At 33.4% G+C, this 15,009-nt stretch overlaps 1 protein-coding gene across 1 annotated transcript in view; it reads right to left on the reverse strand.

Moving 5' to 3' along the window:
• TINAG (tubulointerstitial nephritis antigen) overlaps positions 1–14,725 on the reverse strand; it is a 175,227-nt gene extending 160,502 nt beyond the window's left edge. Inside the window, exons 1-3 of the mRNA XM_031964710.1 lie at positions 14,223–14,725; positions 6,466–6,529; positions 4,221–4,310 (exon numbers count right to left, since the gene is read on the reverse strand). Coding sequence (XP_031820570.1) covers positions 4,221–4,310; positions 6,466–6,529; positions 14,223–14,553 — 485 coding nt within the window. The 5' untranslated portion in view covers positions 14,554–14,725. The remainder of the gene's footprint in view (positions 1–4,220; positions 4,311–6,465; positions 6,530–14,222) is intronic.
• Positions 14,726–15,009: the final 284 nt, after the last annotated feature.

Genomic DNA, 15,009 nt, shown 5'->3' on the forward strand with positions numbered 1-15,009 from the left:
TCTTACTTATTATCCAGGAGATATAAATATAATATCTGATTCGGCCTATTCAGTAGGTATGGTACAAAGAATTGCCACAGCCCAAATAAAGTTTTTAGCCTCTAATATATATCAGTTCTTTAAGGAACTTCAAGAGCAAGTGAGAAAGTATCCAGGTAAGATTTATATCTTTCATGTCCATTCTCATAGTGGACTTCCAGGTCCTATTTTTGATGGTAATTCAAAGGCAGCCTTCTAACTATGTTGGCCAATACTCCTTTATTTCAAGAAGCCCAGGCATCTCATTCTAAAGATCATCAGGCTGCTCGCTTTACATTTACAATTTGGAATAACGAGAGGAAGCTAGGAGCATAGTAAAAGCCTGTACGGCTTGCCTTCCTTTCCACGCTCCTACACTGCCTCCAGGGAAGAACCCTCGTGGTTTGAGACCCAATGAAATCTGGCAAATGGATGTGACCCATTATAAATTTTTTGGTTGCCTGTCTTTTATCCATGTTGTGATAGATACCTTTTCAGGATTCACTTTTCCAATACCAGCAGCAAAAGAGACAGCCCAAGTAGTCACTGAATTCCTTATTCAAGCATTTGCAATTATGAGTGTGCCGTAAGCAATAAAAACAGATAATGGGCCTGCATATACGTCTAAACATTTTGCACACTTTTGTGCACAGTATAAGATTGTATACACCACTGGCATACCTTTTAATCCTCAAGGACAGGCAACAGTAGAGAGGAGAAACAGAGACATTAAGAAACTCCTCCAAGAAAGGGGGAGCCACAGGTAACCTTAGAGAACTTCTAGCTTTTTATACTATTAACTTCTTGATTTTTGACAAAGATGCACTAGCTCCAACAGACAGGTTTTATAACCCACGGGAAGGACAGTATCCAGTGTGAGCAGCTCCACTATCTTTAGATAATCACCAGGTGATGTGGAGAGACCCAGAAAGTGGTGAATAGAAGGGACCAGGTAGGTTAACGGCTTGAGGGAAAGGATTTGCTTATATCTCTACAGGTGGAGAAGGAATCAGATGGGTGTCAACAAGCTCTATTTGCCTTGTCAATTGGAGAGAGACTGAGCAGACCCTTGAAATGAAAGAGAAGACCCAAGAAACATTGGGTGGTTCCATTGCTGATTGTGCCCACCTCTGAAAGAGCATGGCAGTCATGGCATTTGAATCATGGACATCAAAAATTGTTGGACTTCAAAATCCTCAGGAATCATTGGATTCTCTGAGACATGATAAGACTGTTGTAGGACTTGAAAGCCCTCAGGAATCATTGGATTTTCTGAGAAATTATAAGACTGTTGCGGGGCTTCAAAATCTGCTGGACTCATTGGATTCCCTAACACATAAAGAGACTGTTGTAGGACTTCAAAACTTGTGGGGATCATTGGATTCCCTGACACGTGAGGCAATGGACAATAGATTGGTTTTGGACTATCTCTTGGCTACTGAAGAAGGTCTATGTGTGACTGTTGTTTACATAGCCGCCTTCTAGGACTTCTGGAAATCTTTTACAATACCATGTTGATTTATATTGTTTGTTATACTGTTACTTGCAGGTACAATTCATGCTTGTTACACCACATCGAACCTGCACTGTGGGGAGAGTCATCACTAATAGCCTATGGGTTATTGCTATGTGCTTGTGTAATACCTCCCATGCTGATGGGTTTGTGCATACCTGTTTCTAATAAGATTCTTCAGCCCATAAACCTGCTAGCAATCCCCACTTCTCTTTGGTGCTTTTCATCTCCTTTCCTAAGCTGTCAGGGAGGGCATGATCATCTCCTTTTTGGTGCTTTCACTGACCTTCCTGAGAAGTCGGGGGGGGGGATGATCACCTCCTTTTCATTGTTTTCATCTCCTTTTCTGAGAAGTCAGGGAGGGCATGATCACCTGCCTTTGGGGGCTCTCACCTCCCTGAGAAGTCAGGGATGGCTAGACTACTTATGTTCTAAAACAAAAGAAAGCAGAAGATGTAAAGGGCTGAAACTCTTGAGTTCATGCACTGAGATTCAGACAAGCAAGCACTTAAGGCTAATTACCAATTGGACAGTACTTTATTAGCATTTGCTTGGAAAATGGCCTGTCCCACCATTCTGTGCTGGCTGGATCGGTTAGTGTATAGGGAGATTGGGAGGAGGGAAAAACAGTGGAGTAAGAAAGCCAGAGTGACTGCTGGCCATATTTGTGTGGCCATTCTGTTCACGTCCACAAAGAATAAAGATCAAGAACTTTTGCTGATCCTGACTCTGGCTGATATTAAAGTATCCAAGGTGCTAACGCAGTCATCACATATATTGAACAAAGGACATATGGAAACAGACCAATGAGGCCAAGATGTAGGACAAACTAGTGAAACAGGTACAATTCCTTCAGGATGACTACTGTGAAAGTATCCTTATTCATCTCCTCAATATATCTTGCTTTGCAGCTCTGTCTGTCTTATGTTACCTTATCTGTACCACATACTTGGTATTCAGTGTTCAACTGCCTCCCTTCATTAAAAGTGTTTATATTTTTGTGAGTTTTGGAAAATGAATATTCACAATTATTGGTGATAGCCCAGTGACAGTCAAGAGAGAAAAATATTGCTCCTGATGAATACCTTTTTCATTTTACTTTTTAAAATATAAAAACATGCAGTTTCCCTGATCCATATGGTTATCTTCGACAGGATAGGTTGTTTTGTACAAAGAGTGTCTAATTTCTTTTTTTCTTTCTTTTCAATTTTATTTAATATGTTTCTCCAATATCATTCAAAACAGAATTTTTTTTAACATTTGCTTTTAAAATTGTTGAGTTCCAAGTTCTCTCCCTTGCCATTCACAATTTCACAATTAAGAAACCCCTTATGAAATTATGCAAGACATTTCCATAAAAATCAGGTTATGCAAAAAAATGGATCTCCCACCTTAATGAAAATAAAAACACTCAAGAAAATTAAGGAAAAAATTAATCATCTAAAAACTACCTGTTCCCACTAATACATTGTTGATGGAACTGTAAATACATCCAACCATTCTGGAGAGCAATTTGGAACTATGCTCAAAAGTTATCAAACTGTGCATATCCTTTGATCCAGCAGTGTTACTACTGGGTTTATATCCCAAAGAGATCATAAAGAAGGGAAAGGGATTTGTATGTGCATGAATGTTTGTGGCAGCCCTCTTTGTAGTGGCCAGAAACTGGAAACTGAGTAGATGCCCATCAATTGGAGAATGGCTGAATAAATTGTGGCATATGAATATTATGGAATATTATTGTTCTGAAAGAAATGACCAACAGAATGATTTCAGAAAGGCCTGGAGAGACTTACATTGAACTGATGCTGAGTGGAACGAGCAGGGCCAGGAGATCATTATGTACTTCAACAACAATACTATATAATGATCAATTCTGATTGACCTGGCCATCCTCAGCAATGAGATGAACCAAAATCAGTTCCGATGGAACTGAACTAGCTACATCCAGTGAAAGAACTCTGGGAGATGACTATGAACCACTACATAGAATTCCCAATCCTTCTATTTTTGTCTGCCTGCATTTTTTATTTCCTTCACAGGCTAATTGTACACTATTTCAAAGTCTGACTTTTTATACAGCAAATTAACTGTTTGGACATGTATATATATATTGTATTTAAATTATACTTTAACATATTTAACATGTATTGGTCAACCTGCCATCTGGGGGAAGGAGGGAAAAAGTTGGAACAAAAGGATTTGCAACTGTCAATGCTGAAAAATTACCTATACATATATCTTGTAAATAAAAAAACTATAATTAAAAAAAAGAACTTCATATAAAGCAACAAAAACAAATAAAAATCAATTTTTTTCTCAAAAAAAGAACAGAATAAGGACCAGAACTTTAATGTATTCCCATCTCAGTTCAGACCTCTTTATTTAAGACTCAAGTTGGATTTTGCCTTATATACTGCAATTGACTTTCCCTTTTATATCTTATTTATATGCAATAATCTTTAAGTTCCAGTCATTCACTTCAATCTTTTGCATAACATATACTTTATGCTCTCTTAAAAACTTTTTAATTTTTCTCTTTTGTTGGTTTTTTTTTTTTGTTCTATTTCAAAAATGTTCATTTTGAAAGCAAAAAAACAGGAATCATTTGGAAACCAGCAAGTAAACAGCAATTGCTGGAATTCAATTGTGTCATGCAAAGCATATAAAAGAAAGATTCTTTCCTCACCCATGATCTTGAGTGTTGATGTTTTCAATTAATTCTGGATGAACAAGGCATTCATGTTGAGAGCATTGCCATTGCTGTTCTGAGCAGGTGCTGAAAAAATATAAGAAATACAAATAAAGACTAGACACAACAAGCACATTTCAAATTAAGTGACAAAAAAATGATGTCTTAATATTACAAAAATGCATTTCCTAGATTGATTTCTAGTACTTTGTTGGCTTCTTACTGAAAATACCCAAATTTAAATGCCTATAATAAAATGTGCCATTCAATATGCTTGAATTACTCTTTTATCTTTTTTACTCTAGTATTACTACTCTGTCTGACTTTAGGGAAAGATTAGAAACTGAGAAAAATATATATGCTGTTTCCATTATTTGTAATGCTTCTTTGGCACCAGCTCTTTTACATTCATCTTTAAGTACCCTCAGTCACTCATTCTAATGGTACTACCCTCATCCATGGTATTTTCTTGAACCACTATACAACTTCTTTTCCTTTATTCCACACTCATACTTTTAGAATGGAAAAAATATATTTACTATTCCAAATTCCTCAGTACAAATACCAATTGTACACAACATGGCTTCTATTCATTTCCCACCTCTCTGCAAAAATTGTACTCAAAGATCATCTCTCACACACACAGTCACGTGGGTGCACACACAAACACACACACACACACACACACACACACACACACAATATATATATTAACACCATTAAGGATCATACTAGTATCTACCTTTTAGGGACTTCGTTAAGATCAAATGATATAATGTTTTGTTATATTTAGAGTGGTGCTTGTTGTTTTTAAAGGTGCTTAGTACAGTGCCTAAAGCATATTAAGTACTTAAATTTTTGTTGCATTGTTTTGGATCAGATTTTACAGAACACCTCTGCTCCCATTGTTTGTTTTATATTCAGTGGTGTGCTGGAGCAAGTTCTTACTGGCTTCAGAGAGCCAATTGTTAAATTTTCATTATCATCATTGACATATTGGAAATGAGATAATTACATAATGCTACAAATGTGGGCTTGATTTATTGCTTGTCTAGATGAAGAAATTGTAAATAATTCAAATAAAAGTTAAAAGTCTTTGTCACATATATTTGGAGAAATGGTTGGTAAACATTTATCAGTGCACTAATGCCCCTTTCATTCTCTAAGTTTCATATGTCTTTTCCCACAGCTCTGCAAAGAAATTCTAGTATTACATCAAAACTCAGCTCAAAGGCTATTTCCTCCCTGAGATCACCCATAATCTTTCCAAGCAGAAATCAACTCTCTCTCCTTTGAATTGTAATAATATTTTATTTGTGCCTTTTTTATAATGTTATCTTATGAAAGTTATTGTTTTATTATGTTATTATTATAGTCATTTTTGTAGTTGTCTTATTCCTCTTAGAAGATTGTAAGCTACCAGAGGACACTTTGGTTTATCTATCTTTATATCTCCCCTAATTATCACACCATGCAAGGCATAAAGGGGTGTAATGATAAATATTTAATAACTAAATTTCCCTCTGGTAGGGAGATGGGGAGGGGATTGACATATGCGTGATACACTATTAAGGTTAATCTACATATTAACATTTTCTGCAATGCTTTGTTAAATCTACACAATCAATGAAGGGATAAATCAAGCCCTTATTTGTAGTATTTGCCAATTTCCAAGGTGGAAATGCTCACTTTAAAAATTATATAATTGAAGTTGGTGCCAATATATACAAATATATAGATTTTAGATGCCTAGCAAGAGTTGACTAAATTAATATAGAATGAATTAGTATGTATTTCCAGTGACACTGCAAGTCAATCAATTTTATGAGGGAATTTCTTAAGCCTATTTTTAAATTCAGGAACCAACAGCTGACCCATATGTTTGCTAATATGTAATATAAGAGTAATAACTGTTTTTCTGTTGTATTTCAAACCTTTCTTTTTCATAGAAAAATTAAGCATATTTATTTTCCCTTTAAAAAGTAGGAATACTAAATAGTGATTTTTAAAGGTGTATCTGTATTTTGACTGATAATTTTCATGAAAATCAAAGAAGCTTGGGATGGAAGATATAAAGTTACAAGTTACTTTTTAAAAAAGTTTAAAAAAATCATTTCTGGCATTTCCCCTCTCTAAATGTTTAAATAAAGAATAATTTCACAAATGATCATACTACTGACAGGGGAAAAGAAAAAAATTATCAAAAAGAGAAATTTACTTTTTAGGCTCTTAGAGTTATTACCAGTTATTGCAGTTTTCTTTAATTACAGCTCCTTCCCCATAATATTGCCGATCTCTGAAGCAACCTGCCAACATAATATACAAATGAGTGGAAAAAATGCTAAATTCAGTTTAAGTACATTGAAATAAGCATGCTGCAATTTTAATTGCTTTTATGAAATGTACAAAATTGTTTGGTGCCATTTTGACAAAGGAGATTTCTAGTTTGATGCAGTATATATATATATATATATATATATATATAAAATCACAGGAGTTAATCATGAACTACTCTCATTCAAAAAATATTGAATGAAAAAATAGAATTTAATAAAATGCTAATATTTCTTCTCTAAAGAAATATAAAAACCTAAGCAATCTTTATAAATAGGAATAACTAGTTGTTCCCTGTACAAGACAGTATATCAAAGCTGGCTAAAATATAAAATTGTTATGGCTAATTCATATAAGAATGAAAAATAAAAATTCTCTCTGAGATTTCTCTCAGAAGAAAATTTTGTGAAGCAAAAAAGAAAAATGCAGCTCCTATCTACATCCATTTTGAAAAATCAAATTTCAATTTATTATAACTGAAAAATGTTCTCAGATTGTCAACTAAAATTGATTGACAATCCAGCCCAAATATATGAACTAAAAAGAGCAAAGGCACATCAATAAGATATCTGGGAAATGTCACTGCACAACTAAATTGATCATCCATGTCATCATTCGTGGTAAGGTTTGCAATGCTCACAAACTCAGCTTATTCCTGTATTCTAAATAAATGCTATTGTTCTTAGAATAAAAATATTGTTCTTAGAATAGAACCAGGACCTGTTTTTGATATAATAGATGCTCAGCCATGTTCTCTGTATTGAATAAATATTGGAGGATATACCTATCTATGATAAAAGAGTTTGATTTATAAATTTGATTTATAGATTCCAAGTAATTCCAATTAGTAACAAAAACTCATTGACTCAAATATTGACTACAATGTGCAAACCATTCAGATTTTTCATAATCTTTGTAGTACTAGTTAATGTATGTTTTAATTTTTTTTCAAGAAGAATATCTCATAAATATCCTCTTTCAGTAGTCACCTTCTTTCTAGGTAATCCATTTCTAAAAGATATTGGTATTTCTGTAGCCATATAATCTTGAAAGTACTTATTAAACACCTATCATGTACCTAGCAGTATGCTAGTCACTGAGGATACAAAGGCAAAAGTGAACCAATTTCTACCCTGAGGAAGTTTATACACTAACATGAATAGTAGCAAGTGCATACAAAGCTACATATAACTTATACTGAACTAGTTTGTATATATAAATAGATAATATAGGTGATAGGTATATAGATGAACATGTATATTTACTTTACAATTGTGTTTTATTGATTTTTAAATTTTTATTTATTTTATTCTAAACTTAAGAAATAAAACAAACATTTCCATATCACAGGATAAAGAAAGATACTTGTACATAAAGCTGCAAATTAACTTGCACAGCTTATTATTTTTTTAAATTTATATTAAAGCTACTAATTAACTTTTTCCTTTTTTTTCCCCAAACTTGTATATGTACATATACAAGTATGTGTGTGTATGTGTGTGTGTGTGTGTGTGTGTGTGTGTGTGTATACACACACACATGGATATATTTGTGTGCATATGCATGTTTATAAAGCCACTTTATACATACTTTTATGCATCAGTTCTTTCTGTGGATGCACATAATGTTTTCCTTCATATGTTTCTTATAGTCTTATGTTTAATTTGGATATATATATATATATATATATCAAAATTATTTATTCACTCAATGATGTTCTTAAAACAATATTAATATTATTCTATACAACATTTTCTTGGTTCTACTAATTATGCTCTTTATTATTTCATGTAAGTTTATTTTTTATACATTTTAATGAAACATCTAGGTGGCTTCATGGATAAATCAGGCCTGAAGTCAGAAGAACCTGAATTCAGACCCAGTCTCAGACACTTACTGGCCAAGTCACTTTTCTTCTCTTTACTTTCCTAGAGAAGGAAATGGCACACCACCCCAGTATCTGACAAGAAAACCCTATAGACAATATGAGTCTTGAGAAGTCATATTGAACATGTCAGGAGTCGATTGAACAAGCATACATTTAATATATGATTATTGTTTTCTCCATTAAAATGTAAGTTGATTGTCTGTGCAGATATTTAATTCTTCATACTTGTGTCAGGCATATAATAATTTTATCCTGACTTAAGAATGGTTAACACTATATATATATATATATATATATATATATATATATATAAAATCTAAGAGGAAAATGGGATAATTAGGAAACATATTACACAAAAAGAAATGAGAAGTCTATAAATATCCAAATCCATATTTTTTTATACTTTCTTGTATATATTAGGAAAGAAAGGAAACACAAAGGAGGAAAGAAAAAGGGAAGGAAGAAGAAGGGAAGACAGAATAGAAGTTACAGTCCAAAACATGAGGAACAATTTTGCTCAAAATATCCTGGATTTTTTGGAGGACTAAGGGTGTAAAGTTTAATTTATTTCTCATCCTATCAATTGTGTTTCATCATGAGTTAAAAATCCAAGTATTATTGTTGGTGGAACTGTGAATACATCCAACCATTCTGGAGAGCAATTTGAAACTATGCTCAAAAAGTTATCAAACTGTGCATACCCTTTGATCCGGCAGTGTTACTACTGGGCTTATATCCCAAAGAGATCATAAAGAAAGTGTATGTGCCCGAATGTTTGTGGCAGCCCTCTTTGTAGTGGCCAGAAACTGGAAACTGAGTGGATGCCCATCAATTGGAGAATGGCTGAATAAAGTGTTGTATATGAATATTATGGAATATTATTGTTCTGTAAGAAATGACCAACAGGATGATTTCAGAAAGGCCTGGAGAGACTTACAGGAACTGATGCTAAGTGAAATGAGCAGGGCCAAGAGATCACTATATACTTCAACAACAATACTATATGATGATCAATTCTGATGGACCTGGTCATCCTCAGCAATGAGATGAACCAAATCAGTTCCAATGGAGCAGTAATGAAGTGAACCAGCTATGTCCAGTGAAAGAATTATGGGAGATCACTAAAAACCATTACATTGAATTCTCAATCCCTATATTTTTAACCATCTGCATTTTTTCTTTCCTTCACAGGCTAATTGTATAATATTTCAGAGTCCGATTCTTGTTGTACAGCAAAATAACGGTTTGATCATGTATTCTTATTGTGTATCTAATTTATATTTTAATATATTTAACATCTACTGGTCATCCTGCCATCTGGGGGAAGGGGTGGGGGGGAGGAGGAGAAAAAATTGGAACAAGAGGTTTGTCAATTGTCAATGCTGTAAAGTTACCCATGCATATAACCTGTAAATAAAAGGCTATTAAAAAATTTTAAAAAAATCCAAGTATTGTATAACTGGATTGTACATTTTAATTATGTTGAGTGGAAACTTCCTACTTAAAAGAGGAAAAAATGGCTTTCTAGATTTTTTATATCATTCCTTGCTGCTTGATGAATGTTTAAGTTATATACACTTGTACTATAAATCTAGAGGTTATGAACTAGTCACATTTTTCAAAGCAATTATGCATGTAGACAAAACCATCAGTTATTGTCAAACAACTTTTAAAAATGGTTACAGAAAACTGAAGAGAATTTCTACAGCTTAAACTATACCACAATAAGTCAATCAGATATTTGAAAGGAATAGATTGAGCCCTAAGTGGAATGGGGAAATATGAGATTGTAAACTTTCTCCTAAAGTTCTATAGTATGAGTCTGTCATTGCTCCCAAATTTTGCTTCTTTTCATATGGTTTCATTTCCAGCTCTATATTTGATATTTGAAATCATCCAAATAGCCATGATTATCACAAAATACAAAAAAAAATAACATTTTCTTGTCTGCAGATCGAATGTAGTGACTTCACACATTTCTGTTCTTAAAACTGCATTCATAACTAGCTGATTAGAAGGAAAAAAAGATTTTTCAGGGTAAAGAACTGAGGAAAACAGAACAGCAGGATGATGCAATAGATAGAGTACCAGTCCTGAAGTCAGGAAGTAGCCTCAGCCACTTAATGCTTCCTAGCTGGGTAACCCTGGGGAAGTCACTTAATCCCAATTGCTTCAGGAAAAAAAAAAGTGAAGGAAACAGGTTACTACCACATAGCTAAAATTGAGAAATGCCTATAAATAAAATTCTTGTGCGATAAATCTATTTATGGCAACTTGGGAGAAAGTGTCTTTATATGGATAAAGTATTAATACAAATAACTTTTGGCTCTTTAAATAAAGGTAACTATGCATTCTTTGAAAATGAAAGTACTGAGCTACTTTCTTCAGCAGAGTATAACTCTAGACATACATCTTGATCAGTAGCATCATCATCATCATCATCAAGCAAGCAATAATAATCCAATATGAAAGTTTTGACATAAAATAAAATGATCAAATGTGCTATTTCTAGGATGGAAAAATAATTTTGTAAGATTCAGATTATTCAATTTAGGTACAAATAAAGAATACAAATTCTTCCTGTCTTCTGGAGTGAGTTTATAACCTCAAATAAGGTCACAGATTCATAACAGGAAGGGATCTCAGAAGCCATCTAGGTTCACCCTCTTACTTCTACAGATAAGGAAACTAAGCCCTGAAAAGTTTGAATGACCTGCACATGGTCACAGGCACTTGCAGTAGGCAAAAGGAGGATTGAGGTACAGGTCCTCTGAATTGCAACTCAGCTCACTTAGTATTGTTTCAGTGATTCCCACAACATTTATTGAGGAATTCAAACATATTTCGATCTAGCATAAGCGCTTGAGCCTTCAACATCTTTTTAAACATCAATATAAACAAAACTGTAAGTAATAAAAATCACAACGCTGGCAATAAACATAATTAGTATTGCACTAACAATTTTATTGTCCATTAGGATGTAACCTGATTGGACAACCTTAATTTTTAAACACCTGAAGATAGAACAAGATGGGCCAGGTGACAAAACAGACCCACCAAACCATCTGGTTGACCTAACCCAATATGTGTATGCAGATCATCAGGAATCAGACTCTTGGAAAGGCCTGGTTGGAGTGGTGCTACATAAAGAGAGACTAACTTTGCACTACATCCTGATTTTTGTCACAGGAAAATATAAAGTCTTCTGTTCCACAGGCAAGATGACTTTATTAGGGAGCTAAATGGTAGTTTTGATTTTTGAAGAATATATGCTGTTAAATGTTTTCCTCAAGGTTATTGCTAATGGAACACCAAGTTTAATGGTACGACATTCAAGGTACAATGAGCCTAAAGAACAACACACTCCCATTAATTTTATAGGGAACAATACAATGACAATTGACCATTTTCTTAACCTGTCTTCTATTTTTCTGTGATGGGTCAAGACATGGGGAAAGCATTTGAAATTGACCTGTGATTTTGTAATTTTATTGGCATAGAGAACTCATAGACAAGGAGTTTACCCTCTACTACTATATGTTACCTTCTCTAAAACTTCTATTCTAAAAGAGTTTCTTAGAGCATGAAGAAGTTAAGGGTGTGTATGACCAAGATCACTCAGATACTGTGAGAGAGTCAGGGCTGGAACACAGGTTTTACTGACTCAGAGACCTATTTTCTACCAACTATACCATTCTATTTCTCATAAAAATAGGAAGGATGTAGAAAAACTTGGAGTGAAATATAAAATGATGTAATGTAAATTAAAAAGATTCAGGAAAACAATATTCACAGTGACAATAATAATAACAAAACCAAAATTACAATGCAATTATAAAGTACAAACTTTGTCCCAAAGAAGGGGGGAGGACATATTCAGAAATGAGGTAATCATAGGATCATAAATTTAGAAGTAGATAGAACTTTAGAAACTCATTTAAGCCAATTCTATTTTACAAAAGAAAACTGAGGCTGAAAGATGTTAAGTGACTTGTGCAAGTTCACACATTTGGCAACTATCAAGGTTGATTATTGAACTTCTGTCTTTTTACCATCAAAACCAGCATATAATAATACTACACAGACTACCAGTATGGAACATTGCATAATTCAGACTTAATTGTTGCATTATTTAATTTAATTTTCAGAAATTGGTTTTCTTTTCTTTATTACTATAAAGAATAGCTCTTTTGGTAAAGAATGAAGAAAGATATATTTCAAAATGAAATATAAAAACAAAAAATAATAATAATTTTAAAAATAATGTAATCTCCACCAATAGGTGTCACCATTCTACTCTGAGCCAAAATAAAATATTCCAAAGGAAAGTAGCTAGATTTTTAAAGTGTTCACATGCTATTACAGATACCAGTGTATAAGGATATCTATGTAGAGCAATTAAAACTACTCTAGTCCCATTAATTTAAGCAAATAGAACAAATTATAACATTAGTCTTAGGATTTTTATTTTTCCATCAGGAAAAAAAACACATTATAGGTCACTGATTTCAAACCCTTCCTTTGATAGATGAGGTAACTGAGATCCAAAAAATGTGAAGCAATTTAATATTTCAGGAATATGATGGACTTTGAGCTTCTATGATTATGGATCTGTTTCAACTAATGAGACATCAATTAGAGAACTTTACCATAAAGTATAAGATGTTGTGTTTGACATTTTACATACTATTAAGAGGTACTGGTCATAAAGAGTAGAAAGAATGAGATGGTCCCAAAATCAGAGAATCAAAGAATTTGAGTTTGCAGGAAATAACTTAACTAGTCTTACATCCTCTGTGTAGATGACAAGAACCTGAAGTCCCAGGAAGTAAATGACTTACCTAAGAATACTCAGATCATTAGGAGGCTGAATAAATTTATTTCAAGAAGAAACTCCATTTTTTACTACCAATATTTCCATGTGGTTCTTATTCATGTCAACAGTTGTATTCACACAACATCAAAATGACTGATTAAATGATTTTTTAAAAATGAATCACTTTAAACATTGTATGACTCCCTTAGTTAACAATGGCATCATTGGAGAAACAAATGGTTTTATAGAAAGAATATTGACTCTTGAGTTAGAGAACCAAGATACTTCTGATATTTAATACCTATATAATTTTGAACAAATCATTTGAATTCCTTGTATCTCCACCAAGACCTTTCAGAGATCAAAACCATGATTCTTTGCAGAAATACCAGAAATTGGAGGAGAAAAATGTAGCAGAACACCTTCATCAGCTGAGTGTTATTTTAAAATCATTCAAACTCACTACTTAGCATCAAAAAAATCTTGAATATATCTCTGGGGAATTTTAATTTAGACTGACTTGTTTAAAGATAAATTTTAATAATAACATAAGTAGATTTATTTATTCATTAACTCATTTTTGCTTTTTTAGTTTAATCTTTATTTATTTTGCTTTTATTTTTCTCTTTTTTGATTTATTCATCTAGATCTATAATTCCATCAATTAGGAAAATAACTTTGTGAGAAGTATAGTTAATGCCCCTATAAGTATAATTCTTAAAAAGTCACTTGGAACAAAGAGGTTAAGTGGCTTGCCTGTGGTCACATAGCTATGTGTCAGAGGCAAGATTTACATCAAAATTTCTTGATTCTAAAGCTGACCCTCTTTTTCTACAGTCTTTTCAAACACCCATGTCTACTCTAACAAGTCCTAGTATTTGCCACTCAGCTTATACCTGTAATCTCAGGTTTTGGCCCTAAAGTTAAACCCTGCTATATGCATTGCTTTCCCAGTACTTACCTTTTTGATATGGATTTTCTCCTTGGCAAAAGGACTTGTAATCAGGACAGCAATCAGAATTTTCCCTTTCACAAAATTTATCACAGTAACACATGGCATTTGCCTCATAGAAATGAGTTACACAGTCATCATTTCTGTCTTCACAACAACCACGAGTCCTACAGTAATGACCCTTATAAAGGGCTCTTCTAAATCTTGTCCTTTCCAAATCAGTAAAGTTCGAAGTTGAATGAACTTGCAGGTTCATACCTCTCCGGGAGACAAATTGCTTTTCCATCCAAATTCCTGTTGTGAGGTAAGAGAAAATTAATATTTTGGGCCAACTCCACATCCTCTGGTCACCAGATAACTTCTATCACCTTCTGTTATGGTAATAAGGTAATCCAATATCTATCACAATGGTGATCCAATTGACGACTCCTTAGATTCCTTTGAATATGTCAGTTTTGGTTGGCAGTATGTCTCACAAGGAAGCAACAACCTGGACTCTTACTTGAACTGAATAAACTTCATGTAGTTAAACATTAATCACAAATTTCAGTGTTTAATCAAGATATAAGTAAGTGTTTAAACAGGCCATTGTCATTCCTCAAGTAAAATCTTTTGTAGCACATTAAAATTCTTCTTTGCCATAAGGAAAAAAATACATAAATTTTGTGAATGGCACATGAAGCATAGGTTGATAGCAAATATTAGAACTTAAACCAGACTTCCTCACAATACCCACGACTCAGATAATTCCTGAGAGGACCATTCAAAATGCTATGAGACAATCCATTCACTCCTT

The sequence above is a fragment of the Sarcophilus harrisii genome, chromosome 4 (assembly GCF_902635505.1).
Source record: "Sarcophilus harrisii chromosome 4, mSarHar1.11, whole genome shotgun sequence".
Classification (NCBI taxonomy): Eukaryota; Metazoa; Chordata; class Mammalia; order Dasyuromorphia; family Dasyuridae; genus Sarcophilus; species Sarcophilus harrisii.